Source organism: Colobus angolensis, unplaced genomic scaffold (assembly GCF_000951035.1).
Source record: "Colobus angolensis palliatus isolate OR3802 unplaced genomic scaffold, Cang.pa_1.0 Scaffold48, whole genome shotgun sequence".
Classification (NCBI taxonomy): Eukaryota; Metazoa; Chordata; class Mammalia; order Primates; family Cercopithecidae; genus Colobus; species Colobus angolensis.
The window spans coordinates 4,813,438-4,840,456 of record NW_012118265.1 but is presented as its reverse complement, the minus strand read 5'-3'; the positions used below and the strand labels follow the sequence as shown (position 1 = coordinate 4,840,456).

The 27,019-nt window shown below is 36.6% G+C and overlaps 3 protein-coding genes across 3 annotated transcripts in view; 2 read left to right on the top strand and 1 right to left on the bottom strand.

Moving 5' to 3' along the window:
- P2RY12 (purinergic receptor P2Y, G-protein coupled, 12) overlaps positions 1–6,794 on the top strand; it is a 47,381-nt gene extending 40,587 nt beyond the window's left edge. Inside the window, exons 2-3 of the mRNA XM_011958960.1 lie at positions 2,856–3,020; positions 4,770–6,794. Of these exons, the coding sequence (XP_011814350.1) occupies positions 4,784–5,812 (1,029 nt within the window). The 5' untranslated portion in view covers positions 2,856–3,020; positions 4,770–4,783 and the 3' untranslated portion in view covers positions 5,813–6,794. The remainder of the gene's footprint in view (positions 1–2,855; positions 3,021–4,769) is intronic.
- The window catches only part of MED12L (mediator complex subunit 12-like), a 353,697-nt gene that overhangs the window by 92,796 nt on the left and 233,882 nt on the right, over positions 1–27,019 (bottom strand). The gene's annotated exons all lie outside the window — the stretch shown is intronic.
- Positions 14,336–16,126, top strand: P2RY13 (purinergic receptor P2Y, G-protein coupled, 13). Its single transcript, XM_011958961.1, has 2 exons — positions 14,336–14,404; positions 14,882–16,126. Exons 1-2 carry the CDS (start codon positions 14,357–14,359, stop codon positions 15,896–15,898), a joined length of 1,065 nt encoding a protein of 354 aa, XP_011814351.1. The 5' UTR covers positions 14,336–14,356; the 3' UTR covers positions 15,899–16,126.

The window sequence follows — 27,019 nt, the reverse complement described above, 5'->3', positions numbered from 1 at the left end:
TCATTAGTAACTATACACAACGTGGAGTATATTTTCTGTAAATCAAGAAAATGGAGGCTGATTTAACTAGATTTGTATATGAAATCTTTGTTCTACACAGCTTATAGTCCACAGTATGACTGATATTCATATATACTGGTCCTCTACTTACAAGCAAAACACTTAAGACTGGGATGTCAGATAACTAGGTCACAAGACAGCATTCTTTTTTGCAAAATATTTCAATGCCCAAGACTCGTTATTTTTGGAACCTGTTGATATCTAACCTAAATTTCTGTATTCCAATGAATAAAGCCAAGCTAGCAGACATGACTATGCACTGCTTTAAAACACACGCCCTCAAACAGAATATTCATCAATGTCAAAATGACCACATTTAGAACCAGAGACCCCTAGAACTAAAACAGCCTGAGAGCTAATCAAATGTCATAATTATATTTCTATCCTCCCGCCTAGTTCCAAAAGACTACAGGTTTCCGAGTAATTCCATTTGAAGCAAACATTTTCAGACAAGCAGACTACCTTTAGTAGACTTGGTAAAATAAAAATCAATTAAGCCACTTAAAAGTAAAAATTCTGTTCATTTTTCTAACTCATCTCAATCATACAAAATAACCAAATCAACCAAAGTTAGCTCTGTTCCCAACACTAACACAAATAACTACAAACTGCATGTGTTGATGTTATTTACTAATGAGATTAAAGTATATATAACTTGCTCTGCTTCTATTCATATGAATATGTACTTCTGTTACTGAGTTACTTTACACTTAAAGATTTTAGTCATTTTCAGCATTAAGTGGTCTAACTGGCAGCCTTCCTCCAACGAAAAAACGTTATCAGAGGTAGTTCGTAAATAGATATGTGGTTGTGAGTTAGAAATCAGAGGAAAGATAAAAGTTAATTTAGATCAAGAACTGAAGCCCTTCTTTTAGCCCTCAAATCCCTACTGTTAGCCCTTCTAGAAGTTTAGAAATATAAGTTCTCAATAAGGTAGTATGAGTTAAGTAACCTAAATTAGTTTTCCTTTAATATGGCAGATTGATTTGTTAAAAATAATCATCATTTTCTTGTATAAGCCTTGTTTCATCTGATGGTCTTAGAAAAAGCATCAAAAACATCCTTTAGCACTTACAGTTTGTTGTAAAGGCAAGTATGGTGCTTATTTTACTGAAAGACGTACAGCCATCCCACACATGAGATTCACCTCTCACTCCTGGGCCTCTCAGTGGGAGAGGAGTTGAGGAGAGGGCGTGATAGGGAAGATTCTCAGGTACAGAAATTCACAAATACAGATTCTAGGACTAACTAGACAGCACAGGTCAGAATGGGGTCTCCATCTAACTTCACCGCTCTGCTCCTCAGTTTCCTTTATCCAGAGAATGAGGATGGTAAGTGTACTTCCGAGAGTAGTTGAGATAATAAAGTGAGTTAATTCATGACAGTATAAGAAATTAAATATTGGCAACTATTATTTGAAGTATATACGGCATAAAAGCTCTTTTTAAAATTCTGGGTCTCTGACAAACAAGGAAGGTTGAGATTTGTTTACCACAGAAGTCATATTTAAAAATAACAATAAAACCCTTTCCGAGAGTTTAATATCAAACTAATCCCTTTAAGACGACCAACATTTGGAGATTACATGCCTGAAATGACAGATATTAATAGCTTCAAGTTCTAAATGGCAACAAAATTCTTATGTCCATTTAAATCAGTGGTCCTCACATTTGAGTGTACTGAGCATCAATGGAAGGCTCACTAAAATATAGATGCAGGGTGGGGCACCCCAGAGTTTCTGATTCACTCAGCTAGGTTGGTGCCCACAAATGTGCATTTCTAGCAAGTTCCCCAGTGATGCAGAGCTGCTGCTCTGCATTTTGAAAACCAATGAAGATATTTAACATGTAAAGATATAGACAAATACTCAAAATGCAGAAGAAATAACCAAAACATGTGTTCACAGCAAAGGCACCAACACAAATGATTTCCACTGATAACAGAAGGACATTGCAGTTTGAGATACTAGGGGTGAGATTGAAGGGCAAAGCAGCAAAACACTTTGCCCTTCAATCTCACCCCTAACATATTTTTTGCCCTTTTGGTTTCAAAGTTAAATAACTGTAAATAATTGTGATACAAGGATGCCTTAATTTAATGTTATATTTTCCCAAAAACTCAAAGTTAGGTAAAGAAACAAACAAACAAAAAAAAACTGTTTATATTTAAATTCTATTCAAGAAAAGCACAAAGGACACTAAATAATAAGCCTGGCAATGGATACAATCACTTTCCTAATGTAATTTTGGAATCTGCTAATTTATAATAGAAGGAAGCTGTTTCACCTACAAAGGCATTAATCAAACGCAGGTTTAAAATAATGACATTATTAACCAAGGAAAAAACAAAGGGCCAGAGACTTAACATCCCTAACCAGCACGCATTTTGAGTTAACGTAATTACTTGTTAGAAGAAAACACATCACCCGGTGTTGTACACAATATATTTCAGATAAATTAACCACCCAAGAAAGCAAGCTTAAAATCTTCTCCAGGAAGCAGACTTCGAAGGTTTGATCTCAACTTGGATTTATCGTTTGCAGAGGAAATAACCATAACTCGAAGTTATAAACCATCAACTCTATAGCAGGTTTCAGTAAAAAGCCGCAAGATTTTAAATCGCTTTTTAAAAGATGACTTCTCAGCCATCCTCATCCCACATTTCCTGGGAAATAAAAGCAGAAGTCCTAAAAGAGGAGAGAGAGAAATTCAGTGTCTGCATAGCTTTGAGTCCAGTGTTTGAAGACAATCTCTGATTGTGAAGCCCTCTCTTCCTCTCCTTCTATTTCTCTATAGAACACTCAAGACTTCACTGATTAAAACTCAGGAAATTCTCTGTCATAAAGAGGTTTGGCAACTAAACTAAGACATTAAAAGGAAAATACCAGATGCCGTTCTGCAGGATACAATAACTACTATTTACTGGATACATTCAAATCCTCCAGAATCAACAGTTATCAGGTAATGTTATTTCTACAAATACTTGACAAATATATGTATTTACACTCTGATATGTGTGTACATGTTTTTCCAAGTTTCTCTTAAAATTGTAAACCTTAATAACTATCAATGCAAGCATGTATTTGGAATAAAAATAAAAATTAAAACACAAGTCTAATTAATGTCAGACAACTGTTAACTAACCTCTTCATTAAGAAAAATTATATAAAGCATAGAAATAAAATATAAATGGTTTTAGTTACCTTGCCTCAAGTATAAAATGAGATTTAAATACAGATAAAGGGAGCTGAAATTCTCAATGTCAAGAATACTTGTTAAATAACTTACATACTAAGCAAAATGTATATTCACAAAGTTGAATTTTCAAAACTGTCAGGGATGAACTAAGACCATACAGCAGTAGCAGGGAAGGTTAAAATCAGTGGTCTTGTATTATGGAATATTAGGTTTTGTTTAGTATTATTTTAAAATGCTAAATAGGTGAGGAGATGTTGAAAATTGAAGCCATACTGTGACAAAATGATTCTTAATCATTTTCTTTCCATAGTTAAGGATAGAAAGGAATTCCATGGACATTTTGGGGAATTTAAGTGTTACATTCATTTATCTAAATATATCTTACATGTAAGTTATTTTTTTAAATTTGTTATTTGTACTTTCAATATATCTCTGATTAAGAATATTTTATGTAGAATCAATTTCATTTATCTCTGGTGAAATAAAAAGATTACAAACATCATTTCAAATTTCTAAGATGTAGATGCCATATAGCATATTCGAATCACTTGTTAGTTTTCTTCACAGCTGTCTATTGTGGTAATAACCTATATCTTATTTTAGCTACCATTACACACTCCACAAATCTGGAACGTATGCCCTGTTTTGAGGAATGCCAACTCATGACCATATATACACAGGCCATTTCTGTCTCTCACTTTTTTTTTACTGTTTTAAAATGTACACTGAGTGATATTCAAGAAAATGTATGCAGCAACTTCAAAACACTGAGCAAAGTTGGAAATAAGAGATACATGGGTTAAAATATTTGAAGCAGAATAATGAATCTCTGTGAGGCCAATTTTTGAATGAGTGACTGAGCAATATAGAGGCAGGAATATCTTCCAAATATAAAGAAAAAAGGTTCCGTTTTTTTTTTTTTTTTTTTTTTTTTTTTTTACTGATTCAGTATTTTATTTATTTAATAAGTTTCCCAAGAGTAGTTTACACCAATTTTTCCCCCTTTTTATTACTTTAGGATTCTAATGGGCAATTATCCATCATTTCTCTTTCAAATGTTTTGACGGTACTACAGTAAAAGAAGCTCAGAAATAAGGATGGTGGGGGAAAAAAGACTGTGAATAGAAACCAAAAAGCTAAAAGGCATGGAGGGGAAGCTAGAGAAGAGTAAAGCACAGCCCCATTATTTCTCTTCTAGCTTTTGCATATAAATATGAGTGAGCTCTGCGTCAAAATGTGCTTTAAGAGGCAAATATTCAATGAATAAAAAAATACTAAGCATCTATAACTTCACATACTGTACTTCACATCATTTCTCTTCAGCAGAGATGCAATATTTGCTGCAATAAAATATTTTGAGATTCAGTTTTCTGTGTTCCTACGAACTACTACAATGAAGATGAGAAACCTCAACTTTCAGAGAAGGCTCTGTCCAAAACAGTTACACACAGAGGTAACAGCAACAGTAACTACCTCAGGCTGAAAATAACCATCCTCTCTCTTGTTCTCTAGGTAACCAACAAGAAATGCAAGCCATCGACAACCTCACCTCTGTGCCTGGGAACACCAGTCTGTGCACCAGAGACTACAAAATCACCCAGGTCCTCTTCCCACTGCTCTACACTGTCCTGTTTTTTGTTGGACTCATCACAAATAGCCTGGCAATGAGGATTTTCTTTCAAATTCGGAGTAAATCAAACTTTATTATTTTTCTTAAGAATACAGTCATTTCCGATCTCCTCATGATTCTGACTTTTCCATTCAAAATTCTTAGTGATGCCAAACTGGGAACAGGACCACTGAGAACTTTTGTGTGTCAAGTTACCTCTGTCATATTTTATTTCACAATGTATATCAGTATTTCATTCCTGGGACTGATAACTATCGATCGCTACCAGAAGACCACCAGGCCATTTAAAACATCCAACCCCAAAAATCTCTTGGGGGCTAAGATTCTCTCTGTTGTCATCTGGGCATTCATGTTCTTATTCTCTTTGCCTAACATGATTCTGACCAATAGGCAGCCGAGAGACAAGAATGTGAAGAAATGCTCTTTCCTTAAATCAGAGTTTGGCCTAGTCTGGCATGAAATAGTAAATTACATCTGTCAAGTCATTTTCTGGATTAATTTCTTAATTGTCATTGTATGTTACACACTCATTACAAAAGAACTGTACCGGTCATATGTAAGAACAAGGGGTGTAGGTAAAGTCCCCAGGAAAAAGGTGAACGTCAAAGTTTTCATTATCATTGCTGTATTCTTTATTTGTTTTGTTCCTTTCCATTTTGCCCGAATTCCTTATACCCTGAGCCAAACCCGGGATGTCTTTGACTGCGCCGCTGAAAATACTCTGTTCTATGTGAAAGAGAGTACTCTGTGGTTAACTTCCTTAAATGCATGCCTGGATCCATTCATCTATTTTTTCCTTTGCAAGTCCTTCAGAAATTCCTTGATAAGTATGCTGAAGTGCCCCAATTCTGCAACATCTCAGTTCCAGGACAATAGGAAAAAAGAACAGGATGGTGGTGACCCAAATGAAGAGACTCCAATGTAAACATATTCACTGAGGAAATATTTCAATCTCTTTGTGTTCAGAACTCATTAAAGCAAAGCGCTATGTAAAAATATTAACTGACGAAGAAGCAACTGAGTTAATAACAATGACTCTTAAAACAAGTAATAGAAGATTACAAAAGCAATTTTCATTTACCTTTCCAGTATGAAAAGCTATGTTAAAATATAGAAAACTAATCTAACCTGTAGCTGTCTAGTATCAAAACAAATGACATCCAATTGTCATGCTGCATGCAAAACTACATTGAATTCATGTTTTGCAGAGTTTTGCCAAAATGAGTAATTATATAATATCTACTGTAATTTTTAAAATACATTATTGCTCACAATTTTATTTCTTCATAATCAACTAAGGAAGAATGATCAATTGGATATAATCTTCTTACCAAAAATGACACTTAAAATGTATATATATCCTAGCCCCTAACCAAATCCTGACCTATTGGGATACTTAGAAAAATTTAAGTAAGTGGGATACACAAAGAATTATAACTATTAACTTTTAATTATGAGCAAAAACCTAAGGGTTAAATTTAAACTAATTGAAACTGTATTTGATTGGACTTAATTTTTTTATGTTTATTAAGAAGACAGAGACTTAAAGAAGACCTTTACAATAAAGAGAAGAAATATCAAAGTCATTAAAATAAGGAGAGTTACTTTTATGATATTCTAACACTAAAAAATATAGAAATATTTTCTTAATTCTAGAGAAACTAGTTTTACTAATTTTTTACAACCTCAATAATACCATCATTGACACTTACCTTTATTAACTAGCTTCTAGAAAATATCTGCTAATTAGGTTAATGAACATTTTACATTAGTGAAAAAAATTAATTAAATATGATTACAAAGTTGCACAGCATAACTACTGAGAGGAAAGTGATTGATCCATTTGTAATTATTTGTTTGTATTGGTGTGTATAAAATACAAAATTTACATTAAACTCTAAATCATTCTTTGGTGTAAATTCTTTGTTGAAAGATATTAGATACCATGACACACCTTACCATATACAACTACATCAAATCCATTTAAGAAAGAACTAATGCCAACACTTTTATTACATGTTATTGTGCAAAGTCTCTTCTAAAGATGACATCTCATTTCAATAAGTTCAAATGTAAGTGATAAAACAAGTCAGACTTATAACATGCAGTCTAATTCTACACAAGGCATATTCGCTATTTTAACATAAACAAAACATATAACACATGTGGAAGTTTACATCACTTATCTCAATTTTGTATGATCCTCAGAGGTGACTCTCAAAGGAGGAACAGATATCAACACCTAAATATAATGCCAGAAGAAATAAAAGGGTGTATTGTTGTATAAAATTCACTGAACTTTAATAATAATCACTTTTATCAAAACCCTCCACAACCTCTGCTGAGTTCGATTTCAGTACGAAGCTGAACTCATTTAACTACTAAGTGGTATTTATTTCCAACCAGCCACATTTCCTTTTCTGGCACCACTAAAAGTAAGCACTTAGTGTCAAGGGAGATACAGGAACAGTTCATATAGTATATAAACAGCACTAGCAATTTCTGTTATGTAGACTAATACAGTTCACTCTAAAATCATATGTATAAATTTATATGTTCTATAGGAATACCAGGATATTTGAGGTAGAAGATAATCTAGAGATCAACTAATCTAACCTTCTTCTTTTGCATATAACAGAAACGAAAGGCAGACTTATCCCTCCACCCATCCAAGTCAGAGGTAGAGGCATGGATTGAAATTGACTACTTCACAGTGCCCTGGAGGTCAGATGTTGGGAGACTGCAGAGTGGACACAAACTACCCCAAAAATCTTTGTCACTGAGATGACAATTTCCACAAGAAAGGAAATAAACAAATGCTAATAGTAATATGGTATTTTAGTAAAAATAACTGCAAGTATTTGGAATTACTTATGTTTCATGGGTATGTATATATGCCATGGAAATTTTACATAAAACTCTAAAATCACACTTTGCTGGGATTTCTTTATTCAGAGAACTTAGACATCATATACTCCTACATCAAACTAAACCCATTAAAAACAGTGTGAGAGTATTTATGGATTGCTCATTATACATAAAACACACCATTATCTCTAGTTTTTGGCATATTAATATATACATTAACCCCACATTTCACAGTAAGTTTAATTTTTTTTTTTGGAGATGGAGTCTCGCTCTGTCGCCCAGGCTGGAGTGCAGTGGCAAGATCTCAGCTCACTGCAAGCTCCGCCTCCTGGGTTCACACCATTCTCCTGCCTCAGCCTCCCAAGTAGCTGGGACTACAGGCACATGGCACCATGCCTGGCTAAATTTTTTTTTTTTGTATTTTTAGTAGAGATGGGGCTTCACAGTGTTAGCCAGGATGGTCTCGATCTCCTGACCTTGTGATCCACCCGCCTCAGCCTCCCAAAGTGCTGGGATTACAGGTGTGAGCCACCACGCCTGGCCCACAGTTTTATTTTTTTAAATGAAGCCAAATTCCGTAGACTCAGGTCCAGACGTGAAAAATTCAAAAGATGAGACAACAAAATGTAGTCTTGCCCATAGCCTCAGTGGCTTACAAGTCCTAAAGGTATTGGTTATTGACAGTTTTTCTCAGTGATTTCTTACAGAAAAGGTCTAAAGCAGGTGCTGGCAAACTATAGCCCACAGGCCAAATCCTAGCCCACTGCCTATTTTTGTACAGCTTGGGATTTAGGAATGTTTTGTTTTCATTTTTGTTTTTAATTGTTATGGATACACGATAACTGTACATATTTATGGAAGTAGAATGACAGTTACCAGAGAGTCATGGGGAAGAAGGGGATAAAGAGGGACTGGTAAATGAGTACAAAAATACAGTTAGTGAGAAGGAATAATATCTAGTGTTCCATAGCACAACAGGGTGACTACAGTTAAAAATAATATATTGTATATTTCAAAGTAACTCAGTGGTTCCTACCAGAAAGAAACGAATGCCTGAGGTGATGGATATCCCAGTTACCCTGATTTGCCCATTACACACTGTACACTTATATAAATAATATCATGTGTACCCCTTTTCAAATGTTTGTGAGGAAAAAAATCAAATGAATAAAATTTCATGCCGAATGAAATTTATATGAAATTCAAATTTCAATGTCCATAAATAAGGTTTTATTGGAACACAACTATTCAGGTTTTATCTACGGCTGCTTTCATGCTATGACAGAGCTGAGTTGCTATGATGTAGACTGCATGGCTCACAAAACCTAAGTATTTTCTAACTGGCTCTATTAAAAAAAAAGAAGACTGGGGAACCTGGCACAGGCTCACACCTGTAATCCCAGCACTTTGGGAGGCCAAGGCAGGCAGATCACCTGAGGCCAGGAGTTTGAGACCAGTCTGGCCAACATGGTGAAGCCCTGTCTCTACTAAAAAAATTCAAATTAGCCAGGCATGGTGGTGGGCACCTGTAGTCCCCCCTACTCAGGAGGCTGAAGTAGGAGAATCGCTTGAACACAGGAGGGTGCAGTGAGCCGAGATCCAGCCACTATACTCCAGCCTGGGCAACAGAGTGAGACTCCATCTCTAAATAAATAAATAAATAAAAATTTAAAAAGAAGACTGTTCTCCCTGGACCAGTACTTTAAAAACAGGCGAAAAAAAGCCTTTCAGAAAAAAAAAAACAAAAAACAAAAAAAAAACTCTCTTTTTGTACCTAGGTGTTTCAGTCGTTTTTTCACTGAAAACATCTGATCCCTGTTCGCTGCCAACACTCAAGGTGTGATTACAATACTGCCAGTGGGAACTAAAGATGTGGAAATGCACTTAATAATCAATAGGCAGTGAGAAATCACCTGATTTTTTTTTTAATGGAGCAAGAGCATGAAAAGGCAATTTCCAGGAGAAATACAAATGGCAAAAAAATATGAAAAAACACATATCATCAATAAGGAAATAAATTTATATTTATATAACATGTTTTTTACACTTACAGGCTTCAAATTAATTTAAAATATTTTTTTTCTTTTTTTGAGACAGAGTCTCGTTCTGTCACCCAGGCTGAAGTGGAGTGGTGCAATCTCAGCTCACTGTAACCTCCGCCTCCCGGGTTGAAGCAATTCTCTGCTTCAGCCTCCTGAGTAGCTGGGATTACAGGTACTTGCCACCATGGCTGGCTTATTTTTGTATTTTTAGTAGAGACAGGGTTTCACCATCTTGGCCAGGCTGATCTTGAACTCCTGACCTCATGATCCACCCGCCTTGGCCTCCCAAAGTGCTAGGATTACAGACGTGAGCTACCATGCCCGGCAAAGAATCCCACTCTTAGTGGAACTATAAATTGGTACAATCTTTCTGGAAAACTATTTGAAAATATCATTTAATATTTTGACAAATAACTTTTTCCTAGAAGAAGGACTGAGTCAATAGTCTTTCTTCTAGGAAACTTCCTACAAATATGCTAGAAAAAAATGCTCAAAAATATATGGACACATACATGCTCTATAGCATTGTTTTTAATAGAGAAAAACTGTTATTGTAAACAAACTACATGCCCATCAGTTGCAGTTTAACTATGTTAAATGTATGTAGCATAACTGACTTTAAATTTGATTGGCATATCATTAGAGATATGTAGATCAAAACCACAATGAGACACCATCTCACACCAGTTAGAATGGCTATTATTTAAAAGTCAAAAAATAACAGATACTAGTGAGGTTGTGGAGAGAAGGGAACACTTATACACTACTGGTGGGAAAGTAAATTAGTTCAGCCACTGTGGAAAGCACTTTGCCTTTTCCCAACGGACTTAAAACAGAATTACCGTTTGACCCAGCAATCCCATGATTGGGTATATACATAAAGGAATAGGCATCATTCTATCATACAGACACATGCAAGTGTATGTTCAACACAGCACTATCCACAAAAGCAAAGACATGGAATCAACCTAAATTCTCATCATTGGTAGACTGGATCAAGAAAATGTGGTACATATACACCATGGAATACTATGCAGCCATACGAAAGAAAGAGATCAGGTCCTTTGCAACAACATGGATGAAGCTGGAGGGCATTATTCTAAGTAAACTAACATAGGAACAGGAAACCAAATACCGCATGTTGTCACTTATAAGTGGGAGCTAAACACTGAATTCATATGGATGCAAAGAAGGAAACAACAAACACCAGGACCTACACTGAGGGTGGTGGGAGGAGGGTAAGGATTGAAAAATTACCTAGCCGGTACTATGCTTATTACCTGGGTGACAAAATAATCTGTACACCAAACCCCTACAAAACACAACTGACCTATGTAACAGGCCTGCACGTGTACCCCTGAACCTAAAATAAAGTTTTTAAAAAAAATCAGGTCAGTCTACATGTACTAACATGGAATGAAACAAAAATCCCATATGTAAATAAATGTAAATATATTTGTACAAGTATAATGGCATGTATATGTAGGGGGTATTAACTTTCACTTTCTATTACATATGTTTGTATTTCAATTTTTAAACATATAATTTCCTTTTATAATAAAAATGTGAAATATTAAATGTTTCAAATAGCAGTGAATTTATTGTCTATCTCTAGTTACATGTAGATATTTTCTACTATTGTTCTTATTCAGAAAAAAAGATTGCTACATTAATAAAAAGTGTAACTTATTTCAGCTTATTACCACTTTTAGTTTACCACTTTTAGTTAGTCTCGTATGGAATTTTTAAAACAATTTCACATAATCTGACAAAGTACTGTGGTATATTTTGATGGGAAGTAAAAGTCTTTTCTAAGAGTATAGAAGTATAAGAGTTCCTACTTCAATTTTCATCCCAAATGAAAGCAAATACTTCCTCATCTTTTCACATATTATTTATATGGTAATGGGCCTTGGACTGTCTATTTTGATCCAACTGAGAAATCCTAAATGAGACTACAAATGGAAATAGTAGTTTATTCCTATCTGGCTAGAGACTAATTTCTGGACTTTTCATTTTATCTTCTTTGTATCACTTCTGATCACACTGCTTTCACTCAATTTACGTTGGCAGAAAGTTTCACAAGTCCATTAAACTTTGTGGCTGATTGTTTCCTTCTCCCACATCAGGAACTTCCAGCTCAAGAACTCCAGAATTTGGCAAACAATTCCATTGTCACCCTATCTATGGCTTACTCGGAGGCAGGGAGTGAGGCAGGTTCCAAGCATGGGCTCTGGAACCAGACACACCGTGTGACTTTACAGCAAGTTTGGGTTGCATGATTTGGGGAAAACGGCTTAACTTCTGCATTTCCTTTTTTCTCTTCTCTAAAAATGGGACCAATCTCTGGGGATTGTTAAAGATTAAATAAGATAATATAATCACTTAAAACAGTATAGCTAGTGAGACTTTACTGATTTTTAACTACATATCCTTACAGCCCTATAGGATCTTAAATGTTTAGTTTATTCTCATTTGATAGTCTCCTAGCTTCTGGGATCTTTCACTGTATCTTCTTTGATTCTTCTCTCCTTTCATGAGACATCACCATACATATGCACAACATTCCAATTTTCTTTCAATTTCATTTAACAAGGAACTTACATGATACCTACCACATGACAGACATTATTCTAATCACTGGTGAATGTTCACTGATTTTATTCTTTTAACAACAGTGTAAAGCAAATATTATTACTTATTTTTATTGTAAAGATAAGGCAACCATTTCATAGTGAGCATAAGCAGCTTGCCTAAGGTCACAAGAAAAGAAAGAATCGGAAAAAGGAATTGAGCCCAGGCACTCTGGCGCCTAGCCATTCTGCTGAGCAGTTCTCAGCTGTGCCCTCAAGGGCAAAAGGCCCCCCCAGCAGGCAATCGTACTGCTGCAAACTAAGGAAAAATCAGCTAATACGTAAGAAGCACAAACATATAGAAATGAATGATCTATTGGATATTTACTGTGGTCAAACACTTTGACATCTAGCACATTTAAGAGAATCTATTTCCATAACTCTAGAAACAAGCACCGTAAGTCAGTTCCTCTTTGCAAAGTTTCCCACATTTCAGTGTTTTGAAATTTGACCAAGAAGTGATTTCCAGTGTTCATTCAGATTATGAAATTATCCTGCAGAGAATTTCTCTTGTTTAAAGAAAAACGATTCCAGATCTTCCTTTAGATTACGGATCTGAGGCTATAGGAAAATTTACAATTAATTTTGCAGGTTAAATTTCTCTACTTAAGAAATAAAGGATTTTTTTTTACCTCTGCTGAAGCAAACAAAAAGATATACATTTATGTTTAAGACATACATGTATGTTCTGTTACATTAATCAAACTGTGCCATTATTGGGTAGTCTAATCAAAACTATTGGACACTGTATTGCCCATATTTTAAAATGTCCAGGGGTATATTAAGTTTTTATTCTCAGAATCTAAAGCCAAGTCACCCAAAACTTTGTGATCAACCAACGCTATAGTCTCGTCTAACTCCATGGTAACACTTGTGGCAAGAAACATGAAATGAAACTCACCATGGAGAACGCCACATCCTCCATAAGATCTCCTAATTTCCACTTTTCCTATGCCTACCTGGCAAGTAGATTTCGGCCAAGGACAACTTTCTCTATGCAAAAGCACCAATACATCTTTCCAAACTTGAAGAGAGTTAAAGGAAAAAATGGACAGATACTGGCCCAACATTAATTGATGAAATTCCTGAAGTCCTTTGCACTCATAATATACAAAGTACAGAAAAGATTTCCAAAAATGGCTCTCTACTAAGTGAAAGAGTATAATATCTCTAACCAGATTTGCAATTCACTCCCATGGCAATGGGACTAAAAGTCACTAAAAGTGCCTCCCACATGTCAAGCACTATTCCAAGCAATCGATTCATTCTTAATAACATAGCGAGGTAGATACTATTTTCAAACCCATTACATAGATGAGGAAATTGAGACGTAGAGCTGTTGAATCATTTGTCCATAATCTAATCACAGTTAATTGGTGGAACTGGGATTCTAACTCCAAAAATCTGGCTCTAATAGTCTTTACCTCTTAGAAAACATCATGTTAACTCTCAGAGATCTCAAAACCAGAAGACTAAGACAAATATCTACAAAAATAAATGTACTGTCCTCCTGAACACAAATTACTGGAAAATCCAGTTTACAAGGATACAGAAGATTATTCTGTCCAATTTTAAGTAGTCTTATTCTCCTACTTGATTGTAATTTGGGACTATTTTCTTCATGTTTCTACTTCCCACTATATACAAGAGGCACTCAAAAAGTTCACTGAACGTGCAGATCAAGAAGATAAACTTCAAGAAAGTTATGATGAGGAAATTTAAAGATAATTGCAAATAAGCTTCTTTATTCAAGTCACAGATTAACAGTATGAAAATTTGAACTAAAAGAGAGTATTAGCAAATGGCCCAAAGGTCTGAATACGAAGAGGTTCTCATGGGTCACATTACATAAGTAAAAATAAGGAAGGAAATCCACTATAAGAAAGCAGAACATTTGCTTCACATGCTCTTTTGTAAGCTGAACTAATGACTGCCGCAAGAAGAAGACACAGAAAACTGAGTATCCTCCCAAAGGTGAATTTCAATTTTTAATATGAGTGTGCTTGCTTATATAAAAGGCAGAATATGCTTAAGGGAAAAAAGTGCTTTAAAGTTAATATTCTACAAACCATAGTTTATGAGCATAAAAAATTATATCATTTATAGCAATCTGATGTATTAGTAATAATTAATAATGTATTATTATCTCTTAAACAGTGTTTTGTTTTATGGCTAACAGTAGCACCTGTGAATGAGGTAGAACCTGTTATTTGGATTTCACAAGGATGTGAAAGTAATGGTACTGTTAAAAGTACCAAAAATGTATTCTATGCTTTAAAAATTCTAGCCAGAAAACAGTATTTTCCTTCTCAACACATCTATTGAAAGCGTTGGATAAATGCAGGATGTTAATATGCTATAAACCTAAAGTCTGTTTTTAAAAAATCGCCTTTGAAAATCATGAAGGGATTTTTGTTTTCTTTTGTTTGTATGTATGTTTATTGGTAACAGGTGACATTGGAAGCAATGAACACCACAGTGATGCAAGGCTTTAACAGATCTGAGCGGTGCCCCAGAGATACTCGGATAGTACAGCTGGTATTCCCAGCCCTCTATACAGTGGTTTTCTTCACTGGCATCCTGCTGAACACTTTGGCTCTGTGGGTGTTCGTTCACATCCCCAGCTCCTCCACCTTCATCATCTACCTCAAAAACACTTTGGTGGCCGACTTGATAATGACACTCACGCTTCCTTTCAAAATCCTCTCTGACTCACACCTGGCACCCTGGCAGCTCAGAGCTTTCGTGTGTCGTCTCTCTTCAGTGATATTTTATGAGACCATGTATGTGGGCATCGTGCTGTTAGGTCTCATAGCCTTTGACAGGTTCCTCAAGATCATCAGACCTTTGAAAAATATTTTCCTAAAAAAAACCGTTTTTGCTAAAACGGTCGCAGTCTTCACCTGGTCCTTTTTTTTCTTCATCTCCCTGCCGAATATGATCTTGAGCAACAAGGAAGCAACACCATCGTCTGTGAAAAAGTGTGCTTCCTTAAAGGGGCCTCTGGGACTGAAATGGCATCAAATAGTAAATAACATATCCCAGTTTATTTTCTGGACTGTTTTTGTCCTAATGCTTGTGTTTTATGTGGTTATTGCAAAAAAAGTATACGATTCTTACAGAAAGTCAAAAAGTAAGGACAGAAAAAACAACAAAAAGCTGGAAGGCAAAGTATTTGTTGTCGTGGCTGTCTTCTTCGTGTGTTTTGCTCCATTTCATTTTACCAGAGTTCCATATACTTATAGTCAAACCAACAATAAGACTGACTGTAGACTGCAAAATCAACTATTTATTGCTAAAGAAACAACTCTCTTTTTGGCAGCAACTAACATTTGTATGGATCCCTTAATATACATATTCTTATGTAAAAAATTCACAGAAAAGCTACCATGTATGCAAGGGAGAAAGACCATAGCATCAAGCCAAGAAAATCATAGCAGTCAGACAGACAATATAACCTTAGGTTGACAATTGTACATAGGGTTAACCTCTATTTATCGATGAGACTTTAGTAGATAATGTGGAAATCAAATTTAATGAATAAGAAAAGATTGGAATAAATGCTCTCTTTCATCATCCTAGTGCACAGAAAAGATTACATAAATTTTAACTCCACATAGATCTATTCATGAGCTGAATGAACCATTACTAAGAGAATGCAACAGGACACAAATGGCCACTAGAGGTCATTATTTCAAGAGCATTTCACTTTAACACTTTGGAAAAGATTAAGGAGAAATGTACATCCCTACAAACCTCCCCTCCAAACACCTTCTCACATTCTTTTCCACAATTCACACAACACTACTGCTTTTGTGCCCTGTAAATGTAGATATGTGCGGGAAAAAAAAAAAAAGCTCAACTCCTGAAGTCTGTTGTTGAAAACTGCAGCCAGGGGTTGAAAGCAAAGCAATGCAGATTTAAAGAGTCTGAGGAACTGAAGTGGGTCAGCAAGACCTCTGAAATCCTGGGTAAAGGATTTTCTCCTTACAATTACAAACAGCCTCTTTCACATTACAATAATATACCATAGGAGGCACAAGCACCATTATTAAGCCTCTTTGCCTACACCTTAAGAGTGTACAATTCAAGTGTGAGAATGCTGTGTTAACTATTCTTTGGAATTCTCCTTTTGTCCAGCAAATACTCTAATGATGGTTAAACATGCCACCACTCAGCAATGCCTTCCTGGCATTGCCACAACCCCTATGCCCTTGTCCCACTCTCCTGGTTAAAACTAATTACTTCTACTGTTTGGGTGTGTGATAGGGTTCTCAATGCAGATCCCCCTTTTCTTTTTTTTTTTTGAGACGGAGTCTCGCTCTGTCGCCCAGGCTGGAGTGCAGTGGCCACAGATCCCCCTTTTCTAGTTAGCTATATTCTTGACTGCATCCCCTAAAAATGTTAAAGCTTCTTGAGAGACAGATATGCCAGGTTTTCTTGGTATCTCCCACAATATGCCCTCCAGTCTATGGTCTACAGATGTTTAAATAGAATTGCTATTCTTGATCCACACAAAGATGGAATTGCCGACCCATCATCAGTAACATCCATATTGGGAGCTTTTTCAAAGAATGGTGACCTGCTTGTATTTATTTACATTGGTATTTTTTCTTGCATCCTTTTGTGATTCAAAAAATAAAATGCGGCTTTCTGAAATGATAGATAAGAGTCTACATCTTCTAGAAAAAATACAGGAAGGAGTAGTTAAGCTCTGTAAATGTGCCATGAGCTCCAACACGAACATCATAAGGTGAAGCCCACGTCTTCTTCCATGGCCTCAACAGCCCTAGAACTCGTCTACCTTTCTGGCCTTACCTCCTAGCTACTTACCCATCTCTTGAACTTTATACTCTTGTATACATTTCTAAGTTTCAGAAAATGCCATGCTCCATTCTGGGACTACACATGTATATTTCCCTCTGGTACACTTGGAAGACTCTTATCCATCTGTGAAACCCTATGTTGCCATCACTTCGTCCATGAAATACTACCTGGCCAACATCCCAGCATCACCTCAAACCCAGTCACCCCCTCCTCGGTATGCTGTCACACCTATATTAATAAACTTATCACATTGTATTGTAATTATTCCGTCACCTTTGTATCTACTCTTTTAATAACCGATGTATATTTTTGAAAGGAGAGACTATTTCATTGTGCAATCAATAAATGTTTGATAAAATAAAGCCCATTTGGTTTATTTTATGTATTAGAGAAGCAAAAGGGAAGCCAATTCTCATTGATCTTTTTATTATCCAAAGACAAAATAAATTTATTGAAATGAAAGCTCAAGCTCTCTCCAGTTACTCTCCCGTAACGTGTATGTAGGGCCTGAAAATTGTGGTGCTCCTGGGTTCAGTAGTGAATGATCATGACAACAGCAGATCATGGAATAGCCAAATGCAAAGTTTCAAAGCTATTGACAAAATCCTTTAGCTATGTACCATTGATAATGGTTAAGTAAAATGTGTAACTATAGAATGTAAGAATCACCGTTAGAAAGTACTCTTGATGTCTGATCATCATTCTCTCAAATAAAGGAATTAAATAATCATTACTACTAAGGATGTCACTGAATCATATTACCTCTACTGAGTACATTACACAGTCACAAGTAGACTATAATCTTGTAAAGAACTGCATCCAAGCTACCTTTGTTAAACAGTGAGGTATGTTTGGTGGGGTAACCTATGTATTTTGCCTCTAATGACATTTTCAATCACTACTTAATGTGGGTACACCTAAAGTATACAATTTTTAGGAAATATTTTTCTAGATAAATTCCAAAAGCAAATCTGTCATCCATAAATACAAATACTTCATTCCATTATAATATTCCACTCAAAGCAGAGTGCCTGATCTGTAGAACAAAATAATCTATTGTATCAAAAACTTGGTGAAGAGGCATAGTAGAGATATCTTAAAATCACATTCACAAAATGAAGAACTTCCTAAACTAGCAATCACAAACACTAAGTTCTAAAATATTTTTAAAAAAACAAGATGCTACAATATAGCCATAAATGATATACCAAAAAGAATAAAAGAAAACAGTAGCTTTGGATAGAATATATGAGCTGAGAATACAAAAGCTTTTCATCAAAAGTTAAAATGTAGTTACTTTTATAAATGCATAGGATAAGATCTTCCCAACAACCTTCAAGAAAGAGTGGGGTTGAAGGGAGTGCAGTTCCCACACGTGGCAGAATTCTTGAGAAACCAAGGAAAGTAACTGTAAAGTGGGAAAGATGAGGCAGAGAACAAGTGAGAATTCTCAACTCATAGAAGCCAAAAGGTAGACAAAGTCATTATCTCATAACTTTAAAAGAATCATTCAATCTTATTAATCCCATTATTTATTACATTCCATATCCATTTAAAAGCTTTTCCTTTCATAACTTTCCAAGGTATTCTTTCTAAAATACTTAAACCTTACCCCGACATAAACTGTATTCCTTCAGCAAGTGAACAGATCAAAGTTCACACGGATATTAGCAGAATATCCAGAGCAAAAAAACCCAAAGCCAGTATTATCTATTATTTAAGAAAAAACATACTTAGAAGACAGTGGCCCTACTAAGGAAAGTGCAGAATTTACAAATCATTGGAAGTACCCAGAAACATATCTCAATATTTGAACTTTTACATAGAAACCAAATGTAGGTAATATGAACACAGAACACATGTGCCATATTAGTTTGCAAATTTTAGTGGCTACCAGAATCGGCTGGAGGGAGTCTCAAAATACAGATTATCAGACCCATCAAAACGACAAAAGCAGTATATCTGTCTCCTTTAATAATCCCAGGCAGGCTATGCAATGCTTATTATCTTCATTTTAGAGATCAAGAAGTTGAGAAACAGAAAGGCTAAGTAACTTGCATGAGGTCACACAGCTTGCCATCTGCAGGAATGGGGCTTTAATTCAGACGTGGCTTCTAAGCCCATATTCTTAACCACTGTATTTACAACCTCAGATCTAATTTTCTCAAGAGAATTCACAATTCCAGTTTCCCATGCTATAATTCCTGTTATTTACAGAACTTCCGTAGCCACCCCCATGCTCCCTGACCCCACAAAAACAATACATTTCTGTGTGGGTAGTAACCAGCCCAGATGCTGCTAGGTCTTAAGCCCTGACCTAGAGGCTAACGAGAACCTCCCAGGATCTTACCCAAGCAGCTCACACTCATTTCCTGAATGCTTGCTGTGTGCCAGGCTCTTTACAAAGATTATCATCTTTCTAATTCTTACTACAATCGTATGAGACAGATACTACCAGGCTCTCCAGTTAAAAACAGGAACAAAACTGAAGCACAAAGTAAACATACACCTTGCCCATGGTATACATCACTCACCAACAAATGGGGCAGAGCTGGGACTGAAACCCAGGCAGGTGGTCTCAAGATCAACACCTCAACTGCTCTGGTCACCACCTCTCTGTCATGTCACACTTAGCAAAACTCCTCAAAGGCCCCACTAGGGAGAATGAGGAGGAGGTTTCTTAGAGGGGAAGAGAGAAGTCTCAACATGAATGGGCTTCAACAACCTTGGGGGTATGAATGATGCAATCGTGGCACCTACGATTACTTCAGGGGTCCCTCCAGCACTTGAGAGCTCAGGGGGAGTAAAATCCCCAAGAGTGGATTCATTTGTTCATTTAGCCAGTCATTCCTTCATCATCATCTTGGGTACAGGACCTTTTGTGTCTCTAGAAGGTGAACACCAGTAAGGAACACAGATGATAATGACTTGAGATGTGGTAAGAGGTGTGAGAGAGACACCACAGAAGTTCAAAGGAACAGGTAATTAATTCCACATGGAGAAAATGAAGATGGGTTCACAGGAGATGGAAATTTGAACTGGAACTTGAAGAAAACAGAGCATTCAAAAGGGAACCCTCCGGCACAATGAGCAGTTTCAAGGCAGGCTCAGGTAGGTGTGGAACTGTGTTGTGGTTGGACCCTCGTGAGGGTTGCAGGGGGCCTGAGCCTGCACCACATGACATAGGGAATACATTTGGGACAAAGATGCAGGACTGTACAGCCAAGCACTGTACTGGGACATCTAGTCTTCACTAATGAGTCATTGAAGATTTCTAAGGTGAAGAATCACATGTTCTGGGCTGTACTTTAGGAAAATCAATTGACCAGCTATAGGATGATTCTAGACTGAAGGAAGAGCCAGTGGGGCCAGGTTAATTAAAGAGGTCTTCCATGTATGCAGGTAAGAATCACAGGGAAAACATCTGACATGGACCTTCCAGACATTCTCAGGAAGAGAGGTTTTAAGGTCAGAGTCCAAGACCACTGAAAGTGGGGGACTCTAAGTGAAACATGTGATTAATATGTAAAACATATTAGCAATGGGATCCATAATGCCTCCACCCCCTTCTCCTCTAATTGAGGGTTGACTTCTCTCAGGATCGTTAGCTTGAACGATTTGCTAGGTCATCATCACAGAAGCAGATTTGGGATATGTTCCATTTGAGGCATCAGTGAGACAGCTAGGGTCAAAGAGCCCATAGCTGGGCCAAAACATGGACCTTGGCTCCAAAAATAGAAATAGACCAGAGGTGGAGGGAATAGTCTTTTTTGAGACAGGGAGAGAAAAAGGAACGAGATGAGAACCCCAGAGGCTATACTACACAAGTCTCGTGGTCAGAACAGACAGAAGAGGAACAGAGGATGATGCCTTGGAACTGGGAGGGGCAGGTAGTGTTAGCGAATTAAAAGAAGAAACAGGAAGTCCAGTGTACTGAATACCAAGGAACAAGAGAGATTCAAGGAGGAAGTGATAGCCAACAGAATCATACACTCTAAAGAGGTCAAAAGTGATGAATCTACAACTATAAGGTCAATGATAACTCTGAAGTGGAGGTGGGGTGAGCTCCAGTTTGTGAATGAGAAGTGAGGAAGAAGAAGCAACTATTATCTTCCCATAATGGATAAGTCAGTTTAAAAGAGTTCCATGGGGGGCCAGATGCAGTGGCTCACACCTATAATCGCAGCACTTTAGGAGGCCGAGGCAGGTGAATTGCTTGAGCCCAGGAGTTTGAGACGAGCCTGGACAACATGGTGAAACCTCAACTCTATGAAAAATACAAAAAAAAAAAGAAAAAATTAGCTGGGTCTGGTGGTGTGCACCCACAGTCCCAGCAACTCAGGTGGCAAAGAGGTGGGAGAATCACTTGAGTTCAGGAGGTTGAGGATGCAGTGAGCCATGATCACACCACCGCACTCCAGCCTGGATGACAGAGCAAGACCCTGCCTCAAAAGACTTCCATGGAGAAACAAATCAGCTTTTATATTAGTTAGGCTTTTCCCAGGGATTTCTATGAACATGTAGAATAGTTATTTCCTATGCTATGATGTGCAGAGTGAACACGCTCCATGTGAAATAGCAAACAGAGAAGTACAAATCAAATAGTTGGGTGTAACCACACAGGCAAGAGAACCCAGCCTTGGTCAGAAATTGGGTGTACCACTATTTTCAGTATCCATGTAACCTGGGTTTCTGCTTCCTTGCCTCCATTCTCATTCTAATATGAAGTCCTTATAGAAAAAAATAAGATGGGAAGAAAGGAAGGGAGGGGGAGGAGAGATGGGGACACTAAGAGAAAATGGTAGGAATGGAAGTTGAGACAGTTGCGAGGAGTGATAAAAGGGAAAGAAAAAGGCAAGATAATGTGAAAGAGAAAGGAAACTAAATTTAAGACTTAAAGAAGTAAACCAATTCTTTAAAAATTACATAACTTGCTGAGCATGTGAACTTTTGCCATTCTTATAATACAACTCAAACTGACAAATATAACATGCTGAGGCATAATAATAGAATGTCCACCTTTATTTTTAAACTTCAGTTTAAATGTTAAATGTTTGTATATGACTTTACTTACTGGTGTCGATCTTAAGTAATTGTATCTAATGTATTTCTGAAGGGTTTTATAGCTTTGGTTTTTTTTTAATATTAGTTTTATGTATAAATATTGACTTTATATCATATAAACATATAATGTCACTGGTCTTTAAATCTTTTTTTTTTTTTTTTTTTGAGACGGAGTTTCGCTCTGTCGCCCAGGCTGGAGTGCAGTGGCCGGATCTCAGCTCACTGCAAGCTCCGCCTCCCGGGTTTACGCCATTCTCCTGCCTCAGCCTCCGGAGTAGCTGGGACTACAGGCGCCCGCCACCTCGCCCGGCTAGTTTTTCAGTATTTTTTAGTAGAGACAGGGTTTCACCGTGTTAGCCAGGATGGTCTCGATCTCCTGACCTCGTGATCCGCCCGTCTCGGCCTCCCAAAGTGCTGGGATTACAGGCTTGAGCCACCGCGCCCAGCCATTAAATCCTTTTTTTTTATTCTATTTAACTGCACAACTGAGTTTCCTAAGTCCAAAAATGTCCAAACTATGAGCGAACGAAACTTTAACCTGAACACAGTAACCCTACTGAGATGACCTCCCTTCTCTCCCCATATATTCTAACCTCAGCTTTTATAGATTCCCACAATTTCAGACAGTCTGGAATAAAGAAGTCCAAACTTCCTCCTTTACAGGAGAAAAAAAAATGTCAAAAGTATTTCAAGCAATCATCAGTTTGTCACTAATAGGAAACCAGGAGCTTTCTAAAAGCAACCAAAATTATGGATGTACCTTAACTTCTGAGTTGAGGCATATCATTCCAACTCTACCATGCATCAGACACCCCATTCATTCACTTGCTCTCCCTTCACCTTCTGACAAAAGACAAACTGCTCCTGTTTCCTTAAATGCCAACCAAGTTCCAAACACTGTGGAACTACCCTGTATATATTTATCCTGAATAGATTACCTCATTTAAGCTTTACAATCCTACATGTCAGGCATTCCCATGCTCATTTTCAGAAGAAGATATGCCTTGCCCAAAGTAAAAAATGCTACTAAGTGGAGGTGCTCCAAGTTGGAGTTTACCTGACCCCAATCACTAGTCTTGTCACAACCGGACATTGCCTCTCGCACAAGCAAGATTTACAAAGCAATGAGATAGATTAAGTTGCCTAATATAGAAAGGAGTATCAGTAAAAGGACAACAGTCAGAGATGCAGCCTTATCTCCAGACTCAATCTTCAAATCATCTCCCTTCCCTTTAATCAAATGAAGTTCTCATACCAGAAAAAGGTGTTTTGCGTAAAGCAGACCTGATAGATACAAATAATTTCAAATGACAGATTAAACACAGTAATTCAAGCATAGGGACCCAATGATACCAATCTTATCAAAGGACTGACTATTAAAGGGTTTCTGATAATTATACTCAGCACAAATTCTCAGCTACTGGATGTGAGCCACAATTAGAATGACTTGTGTACAGAGATGGAACAGTAAGATTTGGGCAAAGGTTTTACTATAATCCTTGTTGCGTGTTCCAGCCACATGGAAAAGACCAACATGGGCATTCAAGAGAGATCACCTTGAGCAATGTTGCAATTAGATCCCTGCTTGTCTTTGTTTTGTAATAATGAGTTAGTGTTACTATAAAAGACTATGACGCCCTTTATATGTGCATTTTCCTTGAAGAAGAAACAGATACATCTGAGACTAGTGATACAGAAAAATGAGATTATAACACAAATACTATGCCTACCAACACCAGAAGGAAAAACTGTCCCCAGGTCCACAGCAATGCTGAAAAGCCAAAGAAAGAAGGGAGGAAAAAGTCATATGCCATGGAGAAACCACTAGAAGACCTAGGTTAGCCTTGGTAATACTTTGTTCAATGTCTCATACCAAGAAATAGAGGATTCAGAATAAAGAGTTCATTTCAGGACTGAGAAAGGCTTACGAGTAATCTTACCTAATTTTAATTCCAGAAGATGTGACACTTTTTCTCCTTGAGCGCCCCTGTCTCTTTAAGAATATACTTTGAAAAAAATCAATAAAATTACAGGAATCCTCATTTGAATTGAAGCCAGTTTGTTGTATTTTGAGTAGAAGAGTTATGCTATGTAGACTCTGCCATTTTTCATGATGATTCATAAATAATAAATGAGGTACTGCTCGTAATTTGACATTCTACTGTTGTCAGTAAATATGTTGGGGTGGGGAAGAGTATATGTGAAAAACAGTAATAATTTATAAATCTAGATGAAATCTAAACAATTCTTTCAATTTGTTCATAGTCTAAATATCTTTAAAAATAATGTTAGAAGGAAAAAAATCACCCTAGTATAAAAACAAAACAAAAAATTTAAAGTTTTCTGGTGGCCAAGGCACGCGCGCGCAAAAACACACACACACACACACACACACACAAACACACACATCCCAGGATGTTCCATATTTAAAATAAATTTGGGATTTGTAAAGGCTAAACAAAATTAATAAAAGAGTGCCCTGCACTTAACAGGATTTTCCAATTAAATGGAAAGGAAATTATTGCTGTAAAGATTCCCGGGGCTTTTATGAAATGTGAGACTTGCTATAAAAACCAGCAGGAAAAAAATTATGCAAGTTTACCTTTCGATTATGTGAACAATAATAAAGTTATGGGCTGGCTGTTAGCTGCTCCTCGCATCAAAGTGTTACACTTTTTTCATGACTAAACATGTATTATTTCCCTTTTGGAATGTTAGGTAAGACCAGCTTTCACAAGTTTCAACTTGAGACTGGCATAATATACCTTAAGACTAATGCATAAAGGCTGCCTCGCATTAACTTTTTTGTTACTATACTAAATTTGCACTGCCAGCGAACGAAACACTGAAACACACCAAGCCAGCTGTGCAGCTGTTATGCTACTGTCCCGGGTATGTTGCTTATAGAGGTACTGGGAAAGGAAAAAGTTCATTCTATCCCAAGCCCACCTCAGGAGAAAAAGGGGGCCACCTACTGTAGTGAAGGGACATCACATTATTTCCTGCTTAACACCATCACACATAAAGTTAAAGATGCTTCATTATACAGAAAAATTTCACAGGCCCCTCACAAGCCCTTCTTCACACTTAGAAGAACCTATGATAACCCTTTCACAGTAGGCCCCTCCCTTTTTTAAAAATGTCTTTATTCTTATAACAGAAGCCTGTCAAATATCTGTCAGAATAAGCTCCCTACTAAGATTTTACACACATCACTGGAAATTTGGGGTGATAATCCTCAGTACTTGCAGCAAAGTTCTTTGCTCAACATACTTTTATGGGGGCCACAAGAGATGCTTCTCCCTTTGACTGATGCCTTTAGTACTTGACAGTTGTTCTGGCAGTAAGATGTCAAATTATGAGCAGTACCTCATTTATTATTTATGAATCATCATGAAAAATGGCAAAAAGGTCAACACAAGAATAAGTCTCCCAAACTGAAGTCTGCATAGCGTAACTCTTCTACTCAAAATACAACAAACTGGCTTCAAAAAATAATAATAAAAGAAAAGAAAAGAAAAGAAAAGAAACTGGCTTCAAATGCTAAAAGTGAAATCAATGGGGAAGTACAAAATAGCACAGGGAGAGTCAAAACTAAATGAATGATTGTTTGTAAATCTTCAAATTCTTAGAAGATTGGGCCATTATTAAGTTGGCTAATTGTTATTCAAACACCTTCCCTAGGACGAGCTACTTTTCCATAATATACTTAACCCACCCAAAGCAGAATGGAAAAAAAAAAAATTAAAATTGTAGGTGTCTGTTTTTGTATAGTTAGGAAACAGGAAAATACAAAAAATATAATTTTGACACCCAACTCTTGATTTTTAAGTTAAACACCCATTTGTTTTTCTGTAAAAACATAAGGAAAATCAACTAGTTCGTACACATTATTTCCTTAAGAAGACATTAAGTAAACACTAAGTAATACCTATTATAGATTTACTAACTTGAAAAAAGTTTTCATTTTTGATTATTTTCATTAATCTTCATCCACGATAACAGGTTTTGATTCCATTTGATGAAAATATTTTTAAATGTATTTAAATGTTGCATTCAAGAAAATATCAGAATCTTTGAGATTCTCATCTGAAAGCACAAAAATTATTTACAAATCAGAAAAAGTGGCTGGGCGTGGTGGCTCAGCACTTTGGGTGGCTGAGGCAGGCGGATCATGAGGTCAGGAGTTCGAGACCAGTCTGTCCAACATAGCGAAACCCTGTCTCTACTAAAAATACAAACAATTAGCCAGGCGTGGTGGCAGAAACCTGTAATCCTAGCTAATCGGGAGGCTGAGATATAAGACTCACTTGAACCCGGGAGGAGGAGGTTGCAGCAAGCTGAGATCATGCCACTGCATACCAGCCTGGGTAACAGTTTGAGACTCTGTCTCAAAAAAAGGGGGGGGAAGGGATATGATTATATGAATGTATCATTGTTGGATACTTTTTTAAAGGAATAAATTGTTTTATGTTAAAGGTCAGCATTCAAAGGAGTCAGTGAACCCAGCCCCTGAATAATTTAACATATTTTGAATACTTATCATTGTGTATGTGTAAAAATATGTCTGTAGATTTCATTAGTTTCATGAATAAGACTACAGGTTTCCAAAGTTATCAATTACAATAATAAACACATTTTAATTTGTCTTTAAATAGTATGTAGAATAATATTTTCAAAGAATTCATCTGTCATAAA